The following is a 19,417-nucleotide window of genomic DNA, read 5'->3' as shown; positions in this document are numbered from 1 at the left end:
CTATTACGCACTCTCTCCAATTGAACACTACTCACTTGCTTTTCGGGGATTACAATCAGCCTGGCCTTGCTTGGAAAGCCAGCCGCTCTGGTAGCGTTTATGCTATCCTTCGGATTCGAGTTTCAGTAGTTCAAGTATTGCGTTATTGGATGGAATGTCTTTACATAACATGACTCAACTAAGCACAGTAAAGAACTGTCGAAATCGGACTCTTGACCTCGTATTCGTCAATGACGAATCCGCACCAAACTGTACCATCATCGGAGCATGCGATTCGTTAGTTGGTATCGACCCCCATCATCCACCGCTGTCTGTATCATTGGCTTGCCCTCAGCTAGTTCGTTTTGAAGAATTGTCTAAAACTGAGCAACTTAACTTCAGTAAAACCGATTTCGATGGTCTCCAGAGGGCTCTACTCGCAATAAATTGGGAAAATTTGTTGAACCGCGGAACTGATATTGATAGCGTAGTAGAAATATTCTCACACACACTGAAACAGCAATTTAGCAACTTTGTTCCGTTGTTTCGCGCACTGCTTCACACGAAAAATTAAGCCGCTACCTTGGAACTATAGTGTATGAGAAGAATCCCTCGAGAGAGTATCGGTAATAGAAGATTTAGGTGTACTGCTTGACTCGCAGCTGTTCTTCAAGCACCAGTATTCTCATATCATTGCACAAGCAAACAGAAACCTCGGCTTCATGATGAGAATCGCCAAAGAGTTTACTGATCCGTTTTGTCTGCTATCGCTATACGTCTCACTAGTTCGCTCTGTTTTGGAAACATCTGCCATCATATGGAGCCCTTACACTGACATCTGGGCCAACCGGATTGAATCAGTACAGGTCAGGTTTCTGCGTTACGCTCTAAGATCACTTCCATGGCGTGATCCTGCCCAATTACCACCTTATACTAACCGATGCCGTCTACTTGGCATTGACAAACTAGCGAAAAGAAAAGACGTGTCCAGGGCTGTATTCGTGGGAAAACTGCTAAGTGGCGAAATTGACGCTCCAAACATTTTGGCTCAAATCAACGTGAATGTTTCCTATCGAAACCTAAGATTGCGAACCTTTCTGCGTCTCCCATTCATTGTACAGAATATGGCCAAAACGAACCTATCAGGGCGATATGTGACGTCTTCAACAATGTATTTTACCTATTTGACTTCAACTTTTACTTTTCAAAATAGACTCAAGCGAATGTTGTAATTTGTTAACCTCAGGGTAAAATTGTGTCTTAGCTAGTTAAGTGATTTCATAAGTCCAGTGGTGGGCACCATTCCGCTAATTCGCTAATCGCTAATTAGCGACGCTAAAATTCAGTTAGCGGTTTAGCAATTTCGCTAATTTTTGAGCTGGTTAGCGAAACTGTTGGCGTCGCTAAAATTTTGGCCTTCGAAACGCTAATCGCTAATTCACTAAATTTTGTAGAGAAGCGACAATAGAAATATTTAGAAAAACTGTGAATTACTGATGGCGTACGTAAATTGCTTCGAAAGATGAACATACTTTACTGCGGAAGTTACTTTTGTCAGTCTTTTTACCCTAGAATGGAGTTCCAGTTATCGTACAAGCCACGGAGCATTTTGAAGAACAAGCTCAAGATCTAGATTGAATTTTCGGCCCACCAAGAACTTTTGTAAATTGCAATGCTGACAACTTTGGTTCTACTTTTTCGATTCAGATAATAATTGAATTTTCATGAAAACATTCCTAAGAGTGTCTATTTTTAATGCAAGCTAAATAACTTTTGTTATTCTTGTTTTTACAAAATCAAGTATTTATACCGTTTCGTGACCCTCTTATTGTGAATAGCTTTAAAAAGTAATTGTTTTCGTTTATTTTACCAAAAAAGATCAAGGTGGTCCAAATCTTGCAAAACACGAGCAATAAATAAAGCGATATGACCATTTACATATTAAAAAGTTAATGATTAGCGAAAGTTCCGCTAATGTCGGGTTTTTTTCTTCATCTATAATTTATTTGACACGGCACAAATACAATTCAATGTTTAACGGCGCCAATTATATCTGGTAGCTTACTTTCTAAAGTATCTTAATAACCAAAAGCAAATTTTTTATCCTCGCTGCCGACTACGAGCTGTAACTAAATCTTAAAGCTAGAACTATAACTTAAAGCTAGAATGTTTTGCATTAAAGCACTGGTTTGTTGTTTGATGGTTTTCCATTGCTATAGGTAAGCAGCATATTGAATATGTTCCGCTGCTGGGCCAAGATATTACGGACTGGCATATTGGGTTGTCTCCCTCGGGTCTTGAGAGTGTCGTGCGGGTCTGATTGCTGTTTTCGGATCCGGGGTCTTAACGTGTTCTTGTCGTTTGGTTGGATGTAGGCGGAAGGGGATAGGACTAAACTGGGGCGTGGATGGATTTCAGGAAAACGTATATAAGGGACATGTAGGATAGGTCACGGCTCGCCAAGACATCACGAACAGGAACAGCCGGCTGTCTACCCTCGGCCTGAAGGGAAACTATTAATTTAGACCTGGCGTCACGGTGTACAGGGCATGACCAAACAACGTGCTCTATGTCGTGATAACCTTCACCACAGGCACAGATACCACTTTCCCCGAGCCCAACACGACGGAGATGCGCGTCAAATCTATAGTGATTGGACATAAGCCGGGACATCACGCAAATGAAATCCCGACCTACATCCAACCCCTTGAACCACGGGTTCGTCGATACCTTGGGGATTATGGAATGTAACCACTTTCCCAGTTCCCCCTTGGTCCAAGAATTTTGCCAACTGATGGTCGTATTCTGACGTACAAATGCGAAAAATTCATTGAAGGCAATTGGTCTTTTATAAATATCACCGTTTGTTGCGCCCACCTTAGCCAAAGAGTCCGTTTTTTCATTACCCGGTATCGAGCAGTGAGAAGGGACCCACGCTAAGGTAATCTGATACGATTTTTCGGATAAAGCACTCAGATGTTCCCGTATTCTCCCCAGGAAATACGGAGAGTGCTTAACATCTTTCATCGATCGGAGAGCCTCAATGGAACTGAGACTGTCCGTAAAGATGAAATAATGGTCCGTGGGCATTTTTTCGATAATCCCAAGGGTGTACTGAATTGCAGCTAATTCTGCGACGTAAACAGAAGCAGGATTATCGAGCTTATGGGAGACGGTTAAATTGTTATTGAAAATACCGAAGCCAGTGGACCCATCAAGAAGTGATCCGTCAGTGTAGAACAAATTTTTTTTTTGTTCATCTATAATTTATTTTACACGGCACAAATACAATTTAATGTTTAACGGCGCCAATTATATCTGGTAGCTTACTTTCTAAAGTATCTTAATAACTAAAAGCAAATTTTTTATCCTCGCTGCCGACTACGAGCTGAAACTAAATGTAACTTAAAGCTATAATATTTTGCATTAAAAGCACTGGTTTACTGTATGATGGTTTTCATTGCCATAGGTAAGCACATGTTCCGCTGCTGGGCCAAGATATTACGGACTGGCATATTGGGTTGTCTCCCTCGGGACCTGAGAGTATCGTGCGGGTCTAGTTGCTGTTTCCGGATCCGGGGTCTTAACGTGTTTTTGTCGTTTGGTTGGATGTAGGCGGAAGGGAATAGGATTAAACTGGGGCGTGGATGGATTTCAGGAAAACGTATATAAGGGACATGTAGGATAGGTCACGGCTCGCCAAGACATCACGAACAGGAACAGCCGGCTGCCTACTTTCGGCCTGCAGGGAAGCTATTAATTTAGACCTGGCGTCACGGTGTACAGGGCATGACCAAACAACGTGCTCTATGTCGTGATAACCTTCACCACAGTCACAGATACCACTTTCCCCGAGCCCAACACGACGGAGATGCGCGTCAAATCTATAGTGATTGGACATAAGCCGGGACATCACGCAAATGAAATCCCGACCTACATCCAACCCCTTGAACCACGGGTTCGTCGACACCTTGGGGATTATGGAATGTAACCACCTACCCAGTTCCCCTCTGGTCCAAGCATTTTGCCAACTGATGATCGTATTCTGACGTACAAGAGCGAAAAATTCATTAAAGGCAATTGGTCTTTCATAAATATCACCGTTTGTTGCGCCCACCTTAGCCAAAGAGTCCGCCATCTCATTGCCCGGTATCGAGCAGTGAGAAGGGACCCACGCTAAGGTAATCTGAAACGATTTTTCGGATAAAGCACTCAGATGTTCCCGTATTTTCCCCAGGAAATACGGAGAGTGCTTAACATCTTTCATCGATCGGAGAGCCTCAATGGGACTGAGACTGTCCGTAAAGATGAAATAATGGTCCGTGGGCATTTTTTCGATAATCCCTAGGGTGTACTGAATTGCAGCCAATTCCGCGACGTAAACAGAAGCAGGATTATCAAGCTTATGGGAGACGGTTGAATTGTTATTGAAAATACCGAAGCCAGTGGACCCATCAAGAAGTGATCCGTCAGTGTAGTACATATTGTCGCAGTTGATGTTTCGATATTTATTGCAAAAAAAATTTAGGGATCTGCTGCACGCGTAAATGATCCGGGATTCCACGAGTTTCTTCTATCATGGATGTATCGAAAAACACAGTAGAATCAGAAGTATTTGATAAGTCGACACGATTTGGAATATTCGAAGAAGGGTTAATATTATGGGACATGTGATTGAAATACAATGTCATAGAACGGGTTTGAGAATTAAGTTCGATTAACCTTTCAAAATTTTCAATCACAGGACGGTTCAAGACCTCACATTTGATAAGAATGCAAGAAGATAGGCTCCAGAAGCGGTTTTTCAATGGTAGTACTCCAGCTAAGACCTCCAAACTCATCGTATGGGTCGACTGCATGCAACCCAAGGCGATACGCAACCAACGATATTGTATTCGCTCCAGTTTGATCAAATGTGTGTTTGCTGCGGAGCGGAAGCAGAAACACCCGTACTCAATGACAGACAATATCGTTGTTTGGTAAAGCCTTATAAGGTCTCCTGGGTGGGCTCCCCACCATTGTCCGGTTATTGTACGAAGAAAATTCACTCTTTGTTGACACTTTTCCATCAGATACCTAACGTGACAACTCCTGGTGCCTTTAGAGTCGAACCAGACACCAAGATATTTGTGTACCAAAACCTGAGAAATCGTTTTACCCATTAATTGTGTTTGAAGCTGAGCAGGTTCATGCTTCCTAGAAAAAACTACTATCTCAGTCTTCTCCGGAGAGAATTCGATACCTAGCTGTAAAGCCCAAGCAGACAAATTGTCCAAGGTATCTTGCAATGGTCCTTGCAAATCGGCAGCTTTGGCTCCTGTAACAGAGATAACACTGTCGTCTGCAAGTTGTCTTATCGTGCATGAATTTGCCAGACATTCGTCGATGTCATTTACATAAAAGTTGTAAAGAAGGGGGCTTAAACATGAGCCCTGGGGAAGACCCATGTAGCTAATGCGAAAAGTTGCCAAATCGCCGTGCGTAAAATGCATGTGCTTTTCGGACAACAAATTGTGCAAAAAATTGTTCAAAATTGGAGAAAATCCTTGTCGGTGAAGTTTACTCGAAAGAATGTCAATAGAAACGGAATCAAAAGCCCCCTTAATGTCCAAGAACGCACACGCCATTTGTTCTTTACGAGCATACGCCAGCTGAATATCCGTTGAAAGCAACGCAAGACAATCATTCGTCCCTTTGGCACGGCGGAAGCCAAATTGAGTATCTGATAGTAGACCATTTGATTCGACCCAGTGGTCTAAACGACGGAGTATCATTTTTTCCATCAATTTCCGGATACAGGATAGCATTGCAATCGGCCTATAAGAGTTGTGATCAGAAGCTGGTTTCCCTGGTTTTTGGATGGCGATCACCTTCACTTGCCTCCAATCCTGCGGTACAATGTTTTGCTCCAGGAACTTATTGAACAAGTTCAACAAGCGCCTCTTGGCATTGCCGGGTAGATTCTTCAACAAGTTGAATTTGATTCTATCTAACCCAGGCGCGTTATTGTTACAGGACAGGAGGGCAACTGAAAATTCTGCCATCGTAAAAGGTGATTCTATCGCGTCGTAGCCCGGAGACGCATCGCGAACAATATTTTGCTCAGGAACAAAGTCCGGACATACTTTCCTGGCAAAATCAAATATCCACCGACTTGAAGACTCCTCGCTTTCGTTGACCGTTACGCGATTCCGCATTCTTCGGGCTGTGTTCCAAAAAGAGCTCACGATGTCTCCCTCGACGACTCGTTCACGAACCGACACCAATATCCGCGTTTCTTTGCTTTAGCCAAACTTTCAAGCTTGGTATCAAGCTCCGAATACCGTATATAGTCGCCAGGTATACCTCCTTTCTGGAAGGCCAAAAACGCGTCGGATCTTTGCGTGTAGACATCGGAGCACTCTTGATCCCACCACGGAGTGGGAGGCCGTTCTTTGATCGTTACGCCGGGATATTTCTTCGTTTGGGCTTGCAACGCGGCGTCGAGAATCAAGCCCGCGAGGAGGTTGTATTCTTCAAGTGGTGGATGATGTTGAATCGACTCGACCGCCTTTGAAATCATTTCATCGTATAACTTCCAATCGACATTCCGTGTGAGGTCATACGGAATGTCAATTGGTCGCATGCGAGTTGACCCGTTAGTAATTGAAATAAGAATAGGCAAATGATCGCTACCGTGAGGATCGAGGATTACCTTCCATGTGCAATCCAACCGTAGCGACGTCGAACATAAGGATAGATCCAAAGCGCTTGGGCGCGCTGGAGGTTTCGGGATACGTGTCATTTCACCATTGTTTAAAATAGTCATGTTGAAGTCATCGCAAAGGTTATAAATTAAAGAGGAGCGGTTACCATTGTAAGGGGAACCCCAAGCCACACTATGAGAGTTGAAGTCTCTCAAAATCAAACGTGGCGAGGGAAGAAGTTCTATTAAATCAAAGAGCAGCCGTTGCCCAACCTGTGCTCTGGGAGGAATATATATTGAGGCAATACAAAGCTCTTTACCTTGAATTGTCATTTGACATGCGACAACTTCGATGCCTGGAATCGAGGGGAGGTTAATACGATAGAAAGAATAGCACTTTTTAATCCCTAAAAGTACTCCTCCATATGGAGTGTCTCGATCAAGGCGGATAATAATAAAATCATGGAAGTTGAGATCAATATTTGAAGTAAGCCAAGATTCACAAAGGGAAAATGCATCGCATTTGTTTTTATTTATCAAAACTTTAAACGAATCAATTTTTGGTAAAATACTTCTACAATTCCACTGTGAGACAGAGATAGAATCCTTCATATACGCAGATGAATTAGGCATCGAAGGATACAATCGCTGCAAGGAGGGGCCATTGGGCAGTCAACTGCTTCAAAAATGATCTAACTGTTGGGAGGAATGCTGTAAGAAAAATTTTAATTGGATCGGGTACATTGAAAGTTTCAAAAATCCAGTCCACAATGTCAGAAAATTTCACTAATCCAGAGTTTGTTTCATCAACTGGGAGTGTAAAAGGAGCAACTGGGGTTTTAGATGTGCCTGGCAGTGCTGGGAACTCCTTCTGGGACTTTAAATTTGCAAGCCCAGGAGGAGTTTGCTTCGGTTTTTCCGCAGCACTGTTTGGTTTGTTTGTAACTTTCATTGCACTTTGAGAAATCTTAGGACCTTTTCTGGGAAGTTTAGGAGAGGAAATATTTTTCCTCTTTCTAGACTCCCCAGGATTGGCGTAAGATGTTCCCGCTGGTGAATCGTCAGAATCGGTTTCATCAGAGGACAACAGATCAAAAGGGTTTGATGTAATGGGAGAAGTGATAACGGTCTTCTTCAGCATCTCAGCGTACGAACGCTTCGAACGCTCTTTGAGAGACCTCTTTATTTTATCCCTGCGCTGCATGTACACCATACATTTCGAGAGCTCATGCTGACTCTCCCCACAGTGAATGCATTTTTCAGCATTTTTACTGCAGGAATGATTCTCCCCACACTTGCCACAACGTGCCTTATTGCAGCAGTAGGCGGCGGTGCGGCCTAACTGCTTACAATTCAGGCAGTTCATGACGCGAGGCACATATAATCGCACAGGGAGACGAACCCGGTGGATCGAGACGTGGCTTGGTAGTGCTGACCCGGCAAACGTAACTCGAAACGAGTCTGACGGAGTGTATACTGTTTTGCCACCGATGATCGATGCTGACCGCAGTTGCTTGCAGTCGAGAACCTTTACATCGGGACATGTTTTGTTCTTAAAGCACCCTTTGGCACTTTCCAGTATACACTCGACGGACAGACTCGAATCGGTTATGACACCGTCGATCTCCACGTCTTGTGCGGGTATGTAAACGCGATACTCGCGTGTGAAGAGCTCAGAGCAAGCTATATCGTTGGGCTCTTTCAGATTACTGACCACGACACGGAGCTTGTTAGGTCGGACCTTGGAAATTTCAGTCACGCCCTTGTACTCCTTCGTCAGGTCTTTCGAAATCTGCAAAATGTTCAACTGTTTCGGTTTCGGTCCCGCCTTTGGCCGAAAATAGACAGTATAGCTGCCCTGGGCTCCGTCTGGGTAAAGCCTGGGGCGAGGGGGGACTGAAGAATGAACAGGGGAGGGGGTAACAGAAGGGTCAGGGTCAGAGGGGTTCGGGGATGGTGGCGCGGGAGGCGAGGGATCTACATCCATCGCGCTAAGTCTAGCGCACTAGCGCCGACAAGAACACGTACCTTTTTGCTTCTCCTTTCCAGCAAGGTTGGTTGTCCGATCGTTCGAAGTTGCAGCCGTTACAGTCCGCAGCACCAATACAGCAGCACCAAACAGCCACCAGCAGCGAGCCGGGTGTGAGATCACTCTTCACAGCGACACAGCTGCACTGTCAACTGATGGCTTCTTCTTTTTCCTCTTTTGTGTCCACTGCTGTAGCACAATCGGCTTACGCACCAGCTGGCAATCACGATGCGAAACAGTTGCACAAAGGCGGGCGACCTTGAACTCGATTAAATTCCACTCGACCAGGCAAACAATGCCAACACTTGCTCACACTTCTTTTGTTTTATATTCAATCGGAGCGACCACCAAACACGTCCGATACTGATGCGTGTTCGGCACAGAATGATAATGTCGGTTTAGCTTCTACCGTTTAGCGATTATTGAGCTAAATTTTCCGGTTAGCGGCTTAGCGATTAGCGTCGCTAAATTTTCGATTAGCGTTGCCCACCACTGCATATGTCATTGTTTACAATAGTATATTGATTTGTTGTTAGACTTAGTTTTAGAAATGGTAATGTTTAATCAAAAGATGGTGGGGTTTTTACGCGCATTTGAGGGTTTCGTAAGGAATTTCTCGAATGGGCTTTTCCCCACCCAACCCACTTCATTAAGACCAAATAGGTCAGATGATATAATTAAATAAATACAAATACAAATACAAATTACGTAACCAGCTGAGGTCCCTCAGTCTGCAAACCCGTACTAAACTTGCACTCTACAAAAAACTCATCCTTCCCATGGCCTTCTACGGCCATGATGGCGTTTGGTGCCGACGCATGAACCATGATGTGTACCAGGTGTAAAAATCGGCGAGTCAAGCGAAAAAACACGGCAGGTTGCAGTGGGCTGGGCATGGCGGACGAACGGCCAGCGAAGACTATATTTAGCGGAAATCCCGATAGCGGCCGTTGACCTCGAGGTAGGTACCGCACTCGTTGGATGTGTGCTGTCAACGAGAATGCCCGCGAAATAGATGTTAGGGGAGGTTGGAGGATGTGGTCCCCGTGGTTCTGTGGTTAGCGATGTCGGTCGGCTAGCTCTCCCACACGGTTGTGATATCGGCTTCGATTCCCAATCTGGTCGAGGATCTTTTTGAGCTGGAAATTTTCTCGACTCAGCACTGGGACACGGTGTACCGTTGTACTTACCCTACAACATGCAAAATGTGCCGAAAACAGTATCGATAACGAATTCTCTCAACTAGTTTAGTTGATAGAGACCGCATTAGCCCCCCAGGCTAGCGTGCGATATTGTTTTTTTGTTAGGAGGTTGGAGGATAGCAGCCCAAGAACGAGTGACATGACGACGTATTCTGGATTCGGCATTGGATCGATAATCGGTCTGTCGCCGTAAAAGTAAAGTAAGTAAGTAGTTTTGCTTCCGAAATTGAAGCGGACTTATCCGGATACCGGAAGTATTATCTGTTCCAGTACTTTGTCCGAAACGCTTACATTCCTGTTCCGATCGAGTTTCGCATCGGATTTCAAACCGGCCTTCTCGAAGTTTACCCGGTCCGACGTCGATCACTAGATAAGAAGCCATAACTGTACCTACTCAACTTGCAATTCTGTTTACTCACCCAGTAAAATGTTACATACAAATTTACGCGTTTATTTTTCTCGTATGCAGTCTTCAAATGTCGTCATTCAAATCTGATTCGATTTGAATACAAAAGCCCATTAAGAAGAAACTTATGGCTCTTATCTAAATGACTTTAATGTAGATCATTGATGCCTCCTCATCAGAATGTTAACTTTAGCTTTTTTGTCATGCATATATTCTCACTCTAAGCATTTTATTGCGTATTTCGTTGAGTAACAGCGAATGCTATTCACAGGACAATGATGTTTCATGTTTGACTTATTTTTATCATTTTGGTCGTACTGACCTTTTGTACTGTTAGTGTATAATAAAATATCATGAATGATAGGGGTATTAGACTGGGACACAGTTATATGGGAAAAAGTGATGGTGTTATTTTTTCGCTCCCATGCACTTTTCGTGTTCCTTATGGGTTCTATAACAACTGTGTAACTTTTCAGATCGGTCGGTGGAACTATATTTTTGCGCCCGATTTTCAAAGTTTACATACGATTTTATATAAGAAAATACATTTTTTCAAAACAAATTCTCTATAGATTTCCAGTTTGCTCCTAAACTATCGACACATGATATTTGTTGGAAATTTTCCTGGGAAAAACTCCTTCGAAGACCGTCTGACTGTCTGACGAACGCCTCACCATTAAATTTTACTAGCAATACTGCTGCAGCATGCTGCTGTTTCAAATTCAAGCATGTGATAAGAAATGTATCACGTAAAATTTATCTTGGAAGCTTCTCTGAAGATACTATAAGCAAACATCATGCTTTCAAGCATAATTCCACGCTAAATTATTTCTCATCCTTAAGCAAGTTAGCAATAGCAGCATGCTGTAGCAGTGTTCCTACAAATATCATGTATCGATATATTTTTAGGAGCAAACTGGACATCTATAGAGAATAAGTTTCGAAAAAGTGGATTTTCCCATATACAATCGTATGGAAACTTTAAAAATCGGACGCAAAAATATAGTTCCACCGATCGATCTGAAAAGTTACACAGTTGTTATGGTGAATTAGAGATATTTATTGTTCACAAGAAAATTACCAAAATAAAAACTTTCGATTGAGATCAGAACGACTCAAATAATTATATAAGTTTCTATCTCCGATGACGATATTGAATGCGTATTAATAATACATTGGAAGCGATTGATAAAATACAACACAATATCACATGGTTTTTCAAGCTCAGCATTGCTATCGAATCCAGCCAGATAAATTCCAGCAGTTCAACTTCAACTTGTTTATGATTTCTCTATTCAATCGCCTTCCACTGTTATTATTCTGTGCCCAAATACTACACGCCGTCATTCATTGCGCAATGACACCATTTCTGTTTATGACATGAAAATTATCATTGGGTGTTCAGCAGACGAGCCGTGCTTGAAATATGTGGGTAAAGCGTAATAAGTACTGTCTGCTTTTCGGCTTTGTTGTGCTTTCGGATGTCATTTTAAATCGCTTGTCGTATTGCACAAACATGCTTCTGGAAAGTTAGTGATGTAGAATGAAAACGCCTTAGTGTGTCCATTTTATTACTTGGAGAGTGCTCAAATCTTACTTCATATTAGGCACTTTTAGCGGACATGCCGTTCTTTTTCGCTTTTAAATCGCGAAACGTGATTAAGTGTCAAGTTGTCGAATAGTAGAAACAAATAATTTCCATTCAGTTTAAGTTCTCTCGTGTACATTTTCCTCTTTGCGCAGTTTTTCCAATTCATTACCACGAGTGCACACAGCATCCAAACCAAGCTACTCAGTATGCTGACAGCTTTTGCAGCAGATACTCGAAACAACTTTTGCAATCATTATTCAACTCGTCCAAAAGTGTGTCACTTTTGGCTACTGTGTCTTGGGTTCGGGTGGAAAAAACAATAAAAAATGAGCTCTCATCAGTGTGGAAGCTCTAATCTATTTAGAGGTGCTGAACTTACTTGTAATAGAACCACAGCATGAAGAGATGCGACGGCAGGAAGCAGATGCCGAATATTACGACGAACGCAAGCACAGTAACGGCAACTTTCCGTCTCGCTTTGACCTATAGACAAAGATAAAAAAAGGATACAAAGAGATAATGGAAGCGTGAGAAAATGTGGGAGGGTTGGGTCATGTTTAATGTAGTACATTTTCAACAATATGGTCTATCGCATTATAGAGTCCTAAATATTGTGTAGTAACATTAGTCGTCCTGTTCGTCTGTACATTAGAGGTCTTTCCTTCCCCGGAAGTATCACGGTTACGGTTATCAGACTGTTAGAGTCTGTGTCGAATAAACTGAGTGTAAAGTTCCGAATCGGAATGAAGCACTTTTATTGAAATTAATTAATTTAAAACAAAGCGTAGGGTGGCAATCCATACACCAACCATCTATTATTGTGCAGGACGACGGTTGCGAGGCTAGCGCTACACTCCTAATGACTCTGGCAGTCTGTCTCTGCCGAACACGCAACTGGCTGAGAAAGTAGGTAGTTGCACACCAGTTGAATTCTCAAAATGAAAATGTAGAACTTTCATTCAGATAATTTAGTCCTTTGATTCAGTGGTACCTTTGTTGGCTGGTGTGACTTTGATTTATCAGTCGATTGGCTGTTAGACGTTATCATAAAATTGCTCTTAGAATGATATAGCGAGATATTTGATATTGAGTCATGATTTGAGTTTGAGCTACTATCTAAAGAGCATCCTTAATTAATATCGCGGTCTCAAGTCCGTGAAACGTGATACTTTCATTCTGGGACGCTCTGTGCCACATTGTCGATAAATTTTGAATGAGTTGATAGAATCAGAGCGTCTAACGTGCGACAGATAAGGGAACATCCATAAATAATGTAGCATTCGAAGGTGGGGAGGGGGAGGAAGGTGGTTGCAGTTTTGTGACTAAATGTGATGAGGGGGAGGGTGGGGGGTCAAGGCAGGCTACGTGGCAAATATGAAACTAGGAAAAAATGGCTTTTTTTTTCTAATTGTTCTTTTTTGTCACTGTTATGTTAGTTTAGGGTCATTTTTATTACTTTCTTGTCTTTTTTAGTTCATTTCTGATACAAGGTACGTTTTTGATAAAAAATTAGCAAAAGAATGTCATGTAGGGGGGGTGGAGGTGTTATTAAAAAGCAACGTTATTATCGTACGTCATTTATGGATCTTCCCTAACAGCATAAAGTTATTGAATTACTCCTACTCAAATTCGCAGGCAGTGTAAGTTCAGTTCCAAGTCACAAACGTATTGTACATGTGCATGGAAAAAGTAGCTTTTGATAAGTTCACAGCAATTAATCATCGAATTTTCATTACTAGAATTACTGCAAAAATAACCAGGGATCATCACGTATACTTCTGTATGTACACTCAAGTCACTTTTTACGCGGGGGAAACGTGCCGCGTAAAAAAACCGCGTAAATTCCGGAATCTGCGTAAAAAAACCAGCCAAATATCATATACAACTCGACTTAGTACGACGAGCTAAGCATTTTTTGTATGTGTGTGTGTGTATGTACGTATGTGGGTGTGTGTACATACATATGTACAAATTTTCAAGCTCACTCACTTTTAGTAACAAATGAATGGGGCAAGTACCATTGGTTACTATTGAAATTCACTGTAATCAGACTTTTAGTTTTAGTGTTATGTATCAAAATGTGGTAACTACGAAACACAATTCGAACAAAATTAGTGTCGAAAAAGGGGTTCATATGGTGAGTTGACAACCTGAAAGGAGTGTCAAACTTAGCTCTGGTCTTCACAAGTTCGAGTTCCTATCTCAAACCTCCACGAGTCATACGATCACGACAGACTGCCAGTTGAAACATGAACACAACTGGTTGGTGTATCCTAGGTAACGTTGTCATCCGACAATAGCTAAGTGAAAAGGTGCGGCGCGATCATTGACGCGGCTCGTTAACCATATCTCGGTGGTAGAGGAAATGCTACGCCAACTCGGGCGTCTGTTAACCAAAATGGTGCGACTCAAAACAGCCTCTGTTCTTTATGTTAGGGACGGCTGATCAACGTTCTGGTCCTAGCGTGGGACTCTAAACAGTGCTGTAACGTGCATACGATAGCTGCCCAAGACATGATCTTAACGCTCAGCTTAGCCAGGAGGAGGAATTCAGACCAGTTCTTGGAAAGTTCAGCGCATACCGGCTCATGAACGAAAACGGCCTTCGACTCATTTACATCGCCGCCTCCAAGAACATAGCCATACGTAACACCTTCCAGAATAGCCTTCCATATCGGTACACTTGTAGATCACCACAACACACTGAAACACAAATCGATCACGTTTTGATTGATCGTCTAGAGGAGTCGACGTAACGACTGGTTCGACGAGGAGTGTCAAACGATTCTAGACTAGAAGTCATAACGTGAGTCGATACAAATAGAAACGAGGACAACAGACCCATCCGGGACAAAAAGCGCCGCCTGGAAGAGCTACAGTGTGAGGAAATGGAGGAAATCGTTCTCAAGAAGCATCAATATTTTACAAAAAGCTAAACGCATCCCGCGTAAGTTTTGTGCCGCGAGCTGAAAATTGTCGGTATAAATGGATCTTGATGGATGAACGAGAATGCTCGACAGGTGGAAGCAGCACTACAATGAACACCTGAATGGCGCTAAGGCAGAGGACCAAGACGGTTGAATTACTTCGTCAGAACAGCGAGTGAGGAAGATATACCGCCCCTCACGATAAGTGAAGTTAAGGATGCTATCAACTAGCTCAAGAATAATAAATCAGCTGGAAACGATGGCATCGCAGTGGAGGTTATCAAGCTGGGCCCGGATAGGTTGGCTTCCTGTTCGCATTAGCTGATTGTCAGGATCTGGAATACAGAACAGCTACCGGAGGAGTGGAGGGAAGGAGTAATATGCGGAATATAAAAGAAGGGCGGAAGGTTGGAATGTAGGTACTAGCCAGCGATCACGATTCTCAACGCAGTCTTTAAAGTGCTCTCCCAGATCATAGTTGTCTCTGCTAATTCCTGCTTAAGAAATGGTCTGTCAGTCACATATGATGGTCCGAAATCTTCCGCCGTGAAGATACTTGGATTCAATTGGGAAATGCCACATTTTTGAAATCCGCTCATGATATTTGACGGCGTAGCAGCCAGTGGCCAGCCAGTTGTAACCATTCTCGGAATATCATAAATTGATATTGTTTTCCCAGGATTATTCCTCATCCACGAGCTCTGAGCAGATGTGAGGTACTTTTTAAACGGACCGAACACTGAAACATCTAACGGTTGCATGCTGTGGCTACAATGCGGAGGAAATGTTAACATTATAATGCCGCTCCGTTTGGCCAACTCCAATGCTTTAATACTTAGATGCGATGAATGGTTGTCTTAAATGAGTAATACGGGTTAGTCGCAAGTTGGTTTCACGTGCTTCACGAAGTGTTCCAGGAATATGTGAAATTCTGCATCTGTCACCCAACCACTAGCATTACCTGCTCCAATGCAATCGGGAGGTCCGCCATTCAGAAAATGATCCTTGAAACGCTTCCGTGGAAAACCAAACATGGGGGCGATCGAATTACCTCCTGCAAAAACAGCAGCAATGATCGTTGTGTTGATTCCACGTTCAGCCGAAGTAATAGCACCAACGCTCCGCTTTCCCTTAGCTGCCACTATTTATTGCGGTTTCAGTACGGTTGGAACCCCCGTTTCGTCGATATTCCAGATACGCGATACCGTGAAGTTGTGTTTTTCCATCACAGTAGACAATTTTTCGAAGTATCCTTAAGCATTCTCCAAGTTGAATGACGTTGTTCGACCAAGACTGGTTGCTTCCGGTTTCCTAATAGACAGCTCAGGATTCCTCTTTAAGAAATTAGTGAGCCAATCTTTCCCGGCCATTTGATCTCTCTCCCACGCAGTAAGCATTTTGATTCCGAACTTCGAGACACATTCGTATGCGAACCGACGGACATCTTTAGGAGAGCATCTGTAGAAGATTGCAGCCGTCTGTAACAAATGATCCCGCAAAGCACTTTCTTGGAGACTGGAGAACACCTTTCTTGGCATTTTATAGCCAACATCCGGAAGCTCACTCGAAGTTCCATCTTTGTGCAACTTTAATCGTTTGATGTATCTTAACAAGGTCGTTCGCTTGACGTTGTGTTCTTTTACAACCAAGGAAACACTTTTACTATCCACCATCACTGCATTTGCGGCATCCTGTACGGTCTCAACGGAAGTCAAACCTCTACCGGTTTTTCGTTTATACGTTCGCATTCCGAAATCCTGAAGAGGAAAGTTACTCAAAACTGCAGGAAAAAAACCGTATCACTTTCTCTTACCTGACGAGACCTCACTTTGAGACCATAATGATGGCTTGGTTGGACACTAAATTAATGAAAACACGGAATAAACTAAGAACCTGAACCGAATTCACACAACACTTAACACTATAGCTTGTTTATCTTTGTTGACAGCTGGCGTTCGCTCCAAAGTATGTCGAAATTTTCGATAGGTAAGAGGTGTTTGCCGATGTGCGTTATAATTATTTTAAGCAATGATTCGGCATTTTTAGTGTGGAAATTTAGTAACACATTCATAGAAATGAAGATGGTAACTGCTGTAACAATTACCAAATTGATTTTAGTTTCAAATAAATGGTTTTGCAAAACAGAGCACATGCTGTCCTCGCTTGGTTTTGGTATGCAGCACAGAATAAACCGTGCCTAAAATTGGATATACTTTGTTATTCCTTTTCATTGATGATGTGAATATGACCAACCAGCCCCGCTATTATGTGACCAACTAGCCCCTCATGTATTAAATATGAAAATTACTAAAAATATGTGAAAATAAAGTTTTGGCGAAAGTGTGCTTTACACAGCTTAAAACTAGCCGAAAGGGCTTTTATTATGCGTTGAACCGGATATATTTCAATGTGGCTAGCTATATTAAGACGAAAAGTTTCAACTTGGAAACCGAGTAGAATTGATAGCCAATTCGGCACCAAGCTGTATTTATCATACGTCTTAACAAAAACTGCACTTCATTTTGTTATTTAGTTTCTTTGGCTATCTGCTTCATATCACCCATATAACTCGATTTTTTGATGCATAGATTTGAAGATATCCACATTGACCAACTTACCCCGTAACCAACTAGCCCCGCTCTACCCTACCCAACTTATCGGTATTGATTCCTGGTTGCATTGTTTTAACGATGCCAGCTTTCTTTTCAGCTTTCCAACTTTATAAGTGTAGTGATTTGGAGCTGCGTAATACATTCAAAATGTGCTAGAGCATCAAAGGCGTTATGCTCAACACACATGCGTTGTACTGGTTCCAAATTTAATCAGCAAATGCGCTAATTTCTCTTTCAAATGATCTGGATACGCACAATCCAACTTTTGCGTGAGTAATTGATGTCTCTGACCACGGCAACCGAAAACTGCTGCCCCACAATCCTGCCTAGTTAAGTATTTATTTTGCGCGATCCTGCCTAAAGACTGGAAACCAACTTCAGACGCTATTTTGGATTTCAAGATGGTGACTTTCGGTTTCCGGAAAATAGCTGGAATTGACCAAAAACCATCTCATATGAGTAGTTTCAGAATCGGGACGATGTCCGGAGACGTTAAAACGAACCAAGAGGCCATTTTTATTTCCAAAATGACGACTTTCGGTTTCTGGAAGAGAACCAAAATTGACCAAATATTATCGAACATGGGTATTTCGGGAATCGGGATGATGCCCAGATGCCAGAAATCAACTCCAGATGCCATTTTGAAATTTAAGCCGTCCGGTTTCCAGAAAATAGCTAAAACTGACCTAAAACCACCTCATATGAGTAGTTTCAGAATCGGGACAATGTCCGGAGACCTTAGAACGACCACAGAGGCCATTTTCAATTCGAAAATGGCAACTTCCGGTATCTGGAAAAGACCCAAAATTAACCGAATATATTCGAATATGGATATTACCGGAATCGAGATGATGCCCAGAAACCGAAAATCAACTTCAGACTCCATTTGGAAATTCCTGATGGTGACTTCCGATTTCTGGAAAACAACCTAAATTGACCAGATAAACCTTATATGAGTATTTTTGAAATCGAAATGATGTCCAGATACCTGCAAACTGAAAGGACTGTTTTCCAGTAACCGGAAGCCCGGGGTCGTTTTTAGGTTTCTGGACATCATTTTGATTCTCTGAAAATCGGAGGTCGTCATCTTGAATTTCAAAATGGCGTCTGGAGTTGATTTCGAGTATCTAGGCCTAATCCCAATTCCGGAAATACTCATATTCGATGGTATTCGGCCAATTTTGATTTAATTCCAGAGAGCGGAAGTCGTCATTTTGATATTTAAAATGGCCAATAAGGTCGTTTGCAAGTCTCTGGACATCATCCCGTTTTCGGAAGTACTCATATGAGGTATCAATTGTGTTTATACCAATAATATTATCAAATATTCATGAACATCCTCAGTTCCGGAACATATCTCCGAAAAAAAAACGGATTTCATGGATGTATAAAACTTTTTAGAAGCACCGCTCTGCCGTAATCTCGCAGACTGACGTAAGCGCCAAAGTGGCCGATTTGTGTTTTTTGAGATTAAACGATAGAACACACCAAACCGGACCTATAGGCACCGAAATTTTATCAAAAGTGCAAAAAATAGTGTCAATAATTCACGAAAACGCAATGACGTGACCGACATGGCCAATAAGGTCGTTTGCAAGTCTCTGGACATCATCCCGTTTTCGGAAGTACTCATATGAGGTATCAATTGTGTTTATACCAATAATATTATCAAATATTCATGAACATCCTCAGTTCCGGAACATATCTCCGAAAAAACCGGATTTAATGGATGTATAAAACTTTTTAGAAGCACCGCTCTGCCGTAATCTCGCATACTGACGTAAGCGCCAAAGTGGCCGATTTGTGTTGTTTGAGATTAAACGATAGAACACACCAAACCGGACCTATAGGCACCGAAATTTTATCAAAAGTGCAAAAAATCGCGTCAATAATTCACGAAAACGCAATGGCGTGACCGACATTTCTACTCAACGTGACGTAAATCCAACCCAACTACGTTTGTGATGCTCTTATTGCATTCAAAGA

General features: G+C 42.4%; 1 protein-coding gene across 2 annotated transcripts in view; it reads right to left on the bottom strand.

The window, feature by feature from the left end:
* The window catches only part of LOC129721307 (neuropeptide CCHamide-1 receptor-like), a 177,003-nt gene that overhangs the window by 23,539 nt on the left and 134,047 nt on the right, over positions 1-19,417 (bottom strand). For both annotated transcript variants that reach the window (XM_055673741.1, XM_055673742.1), the window contains exon 6: positions 12,272-12,375. In XM_055673741.1, the coding sequence (XP_055529716.1) occupies positions 12,272-12,375 (104 nt within the window). The remainder of the gene's footprint in view (positions 1-12,271; positions 12,376-19,417) is intronic.

Source organism: Wyeomyia smithii, chromosome 2 (assembly GCF_029784165.1).
Source record: "Wyeomyia smithii strain HCP4-BCI-WySm-NY-G18 chromosome 2, ASM2978416v1, whole genome shotgun sequence".
Taxonomy (NCBI): domain Eukaryota; kingdom Metazoa; phylum Arthropoda; class Insecta; order Diptera; family Culicidae; genus Wyeomyia; species Wyeomyia smithii.
Note: the sequence above shows the minus strand (reverse complement) of the source record. Positions and strands in the feature narration are given on the sequence as shown.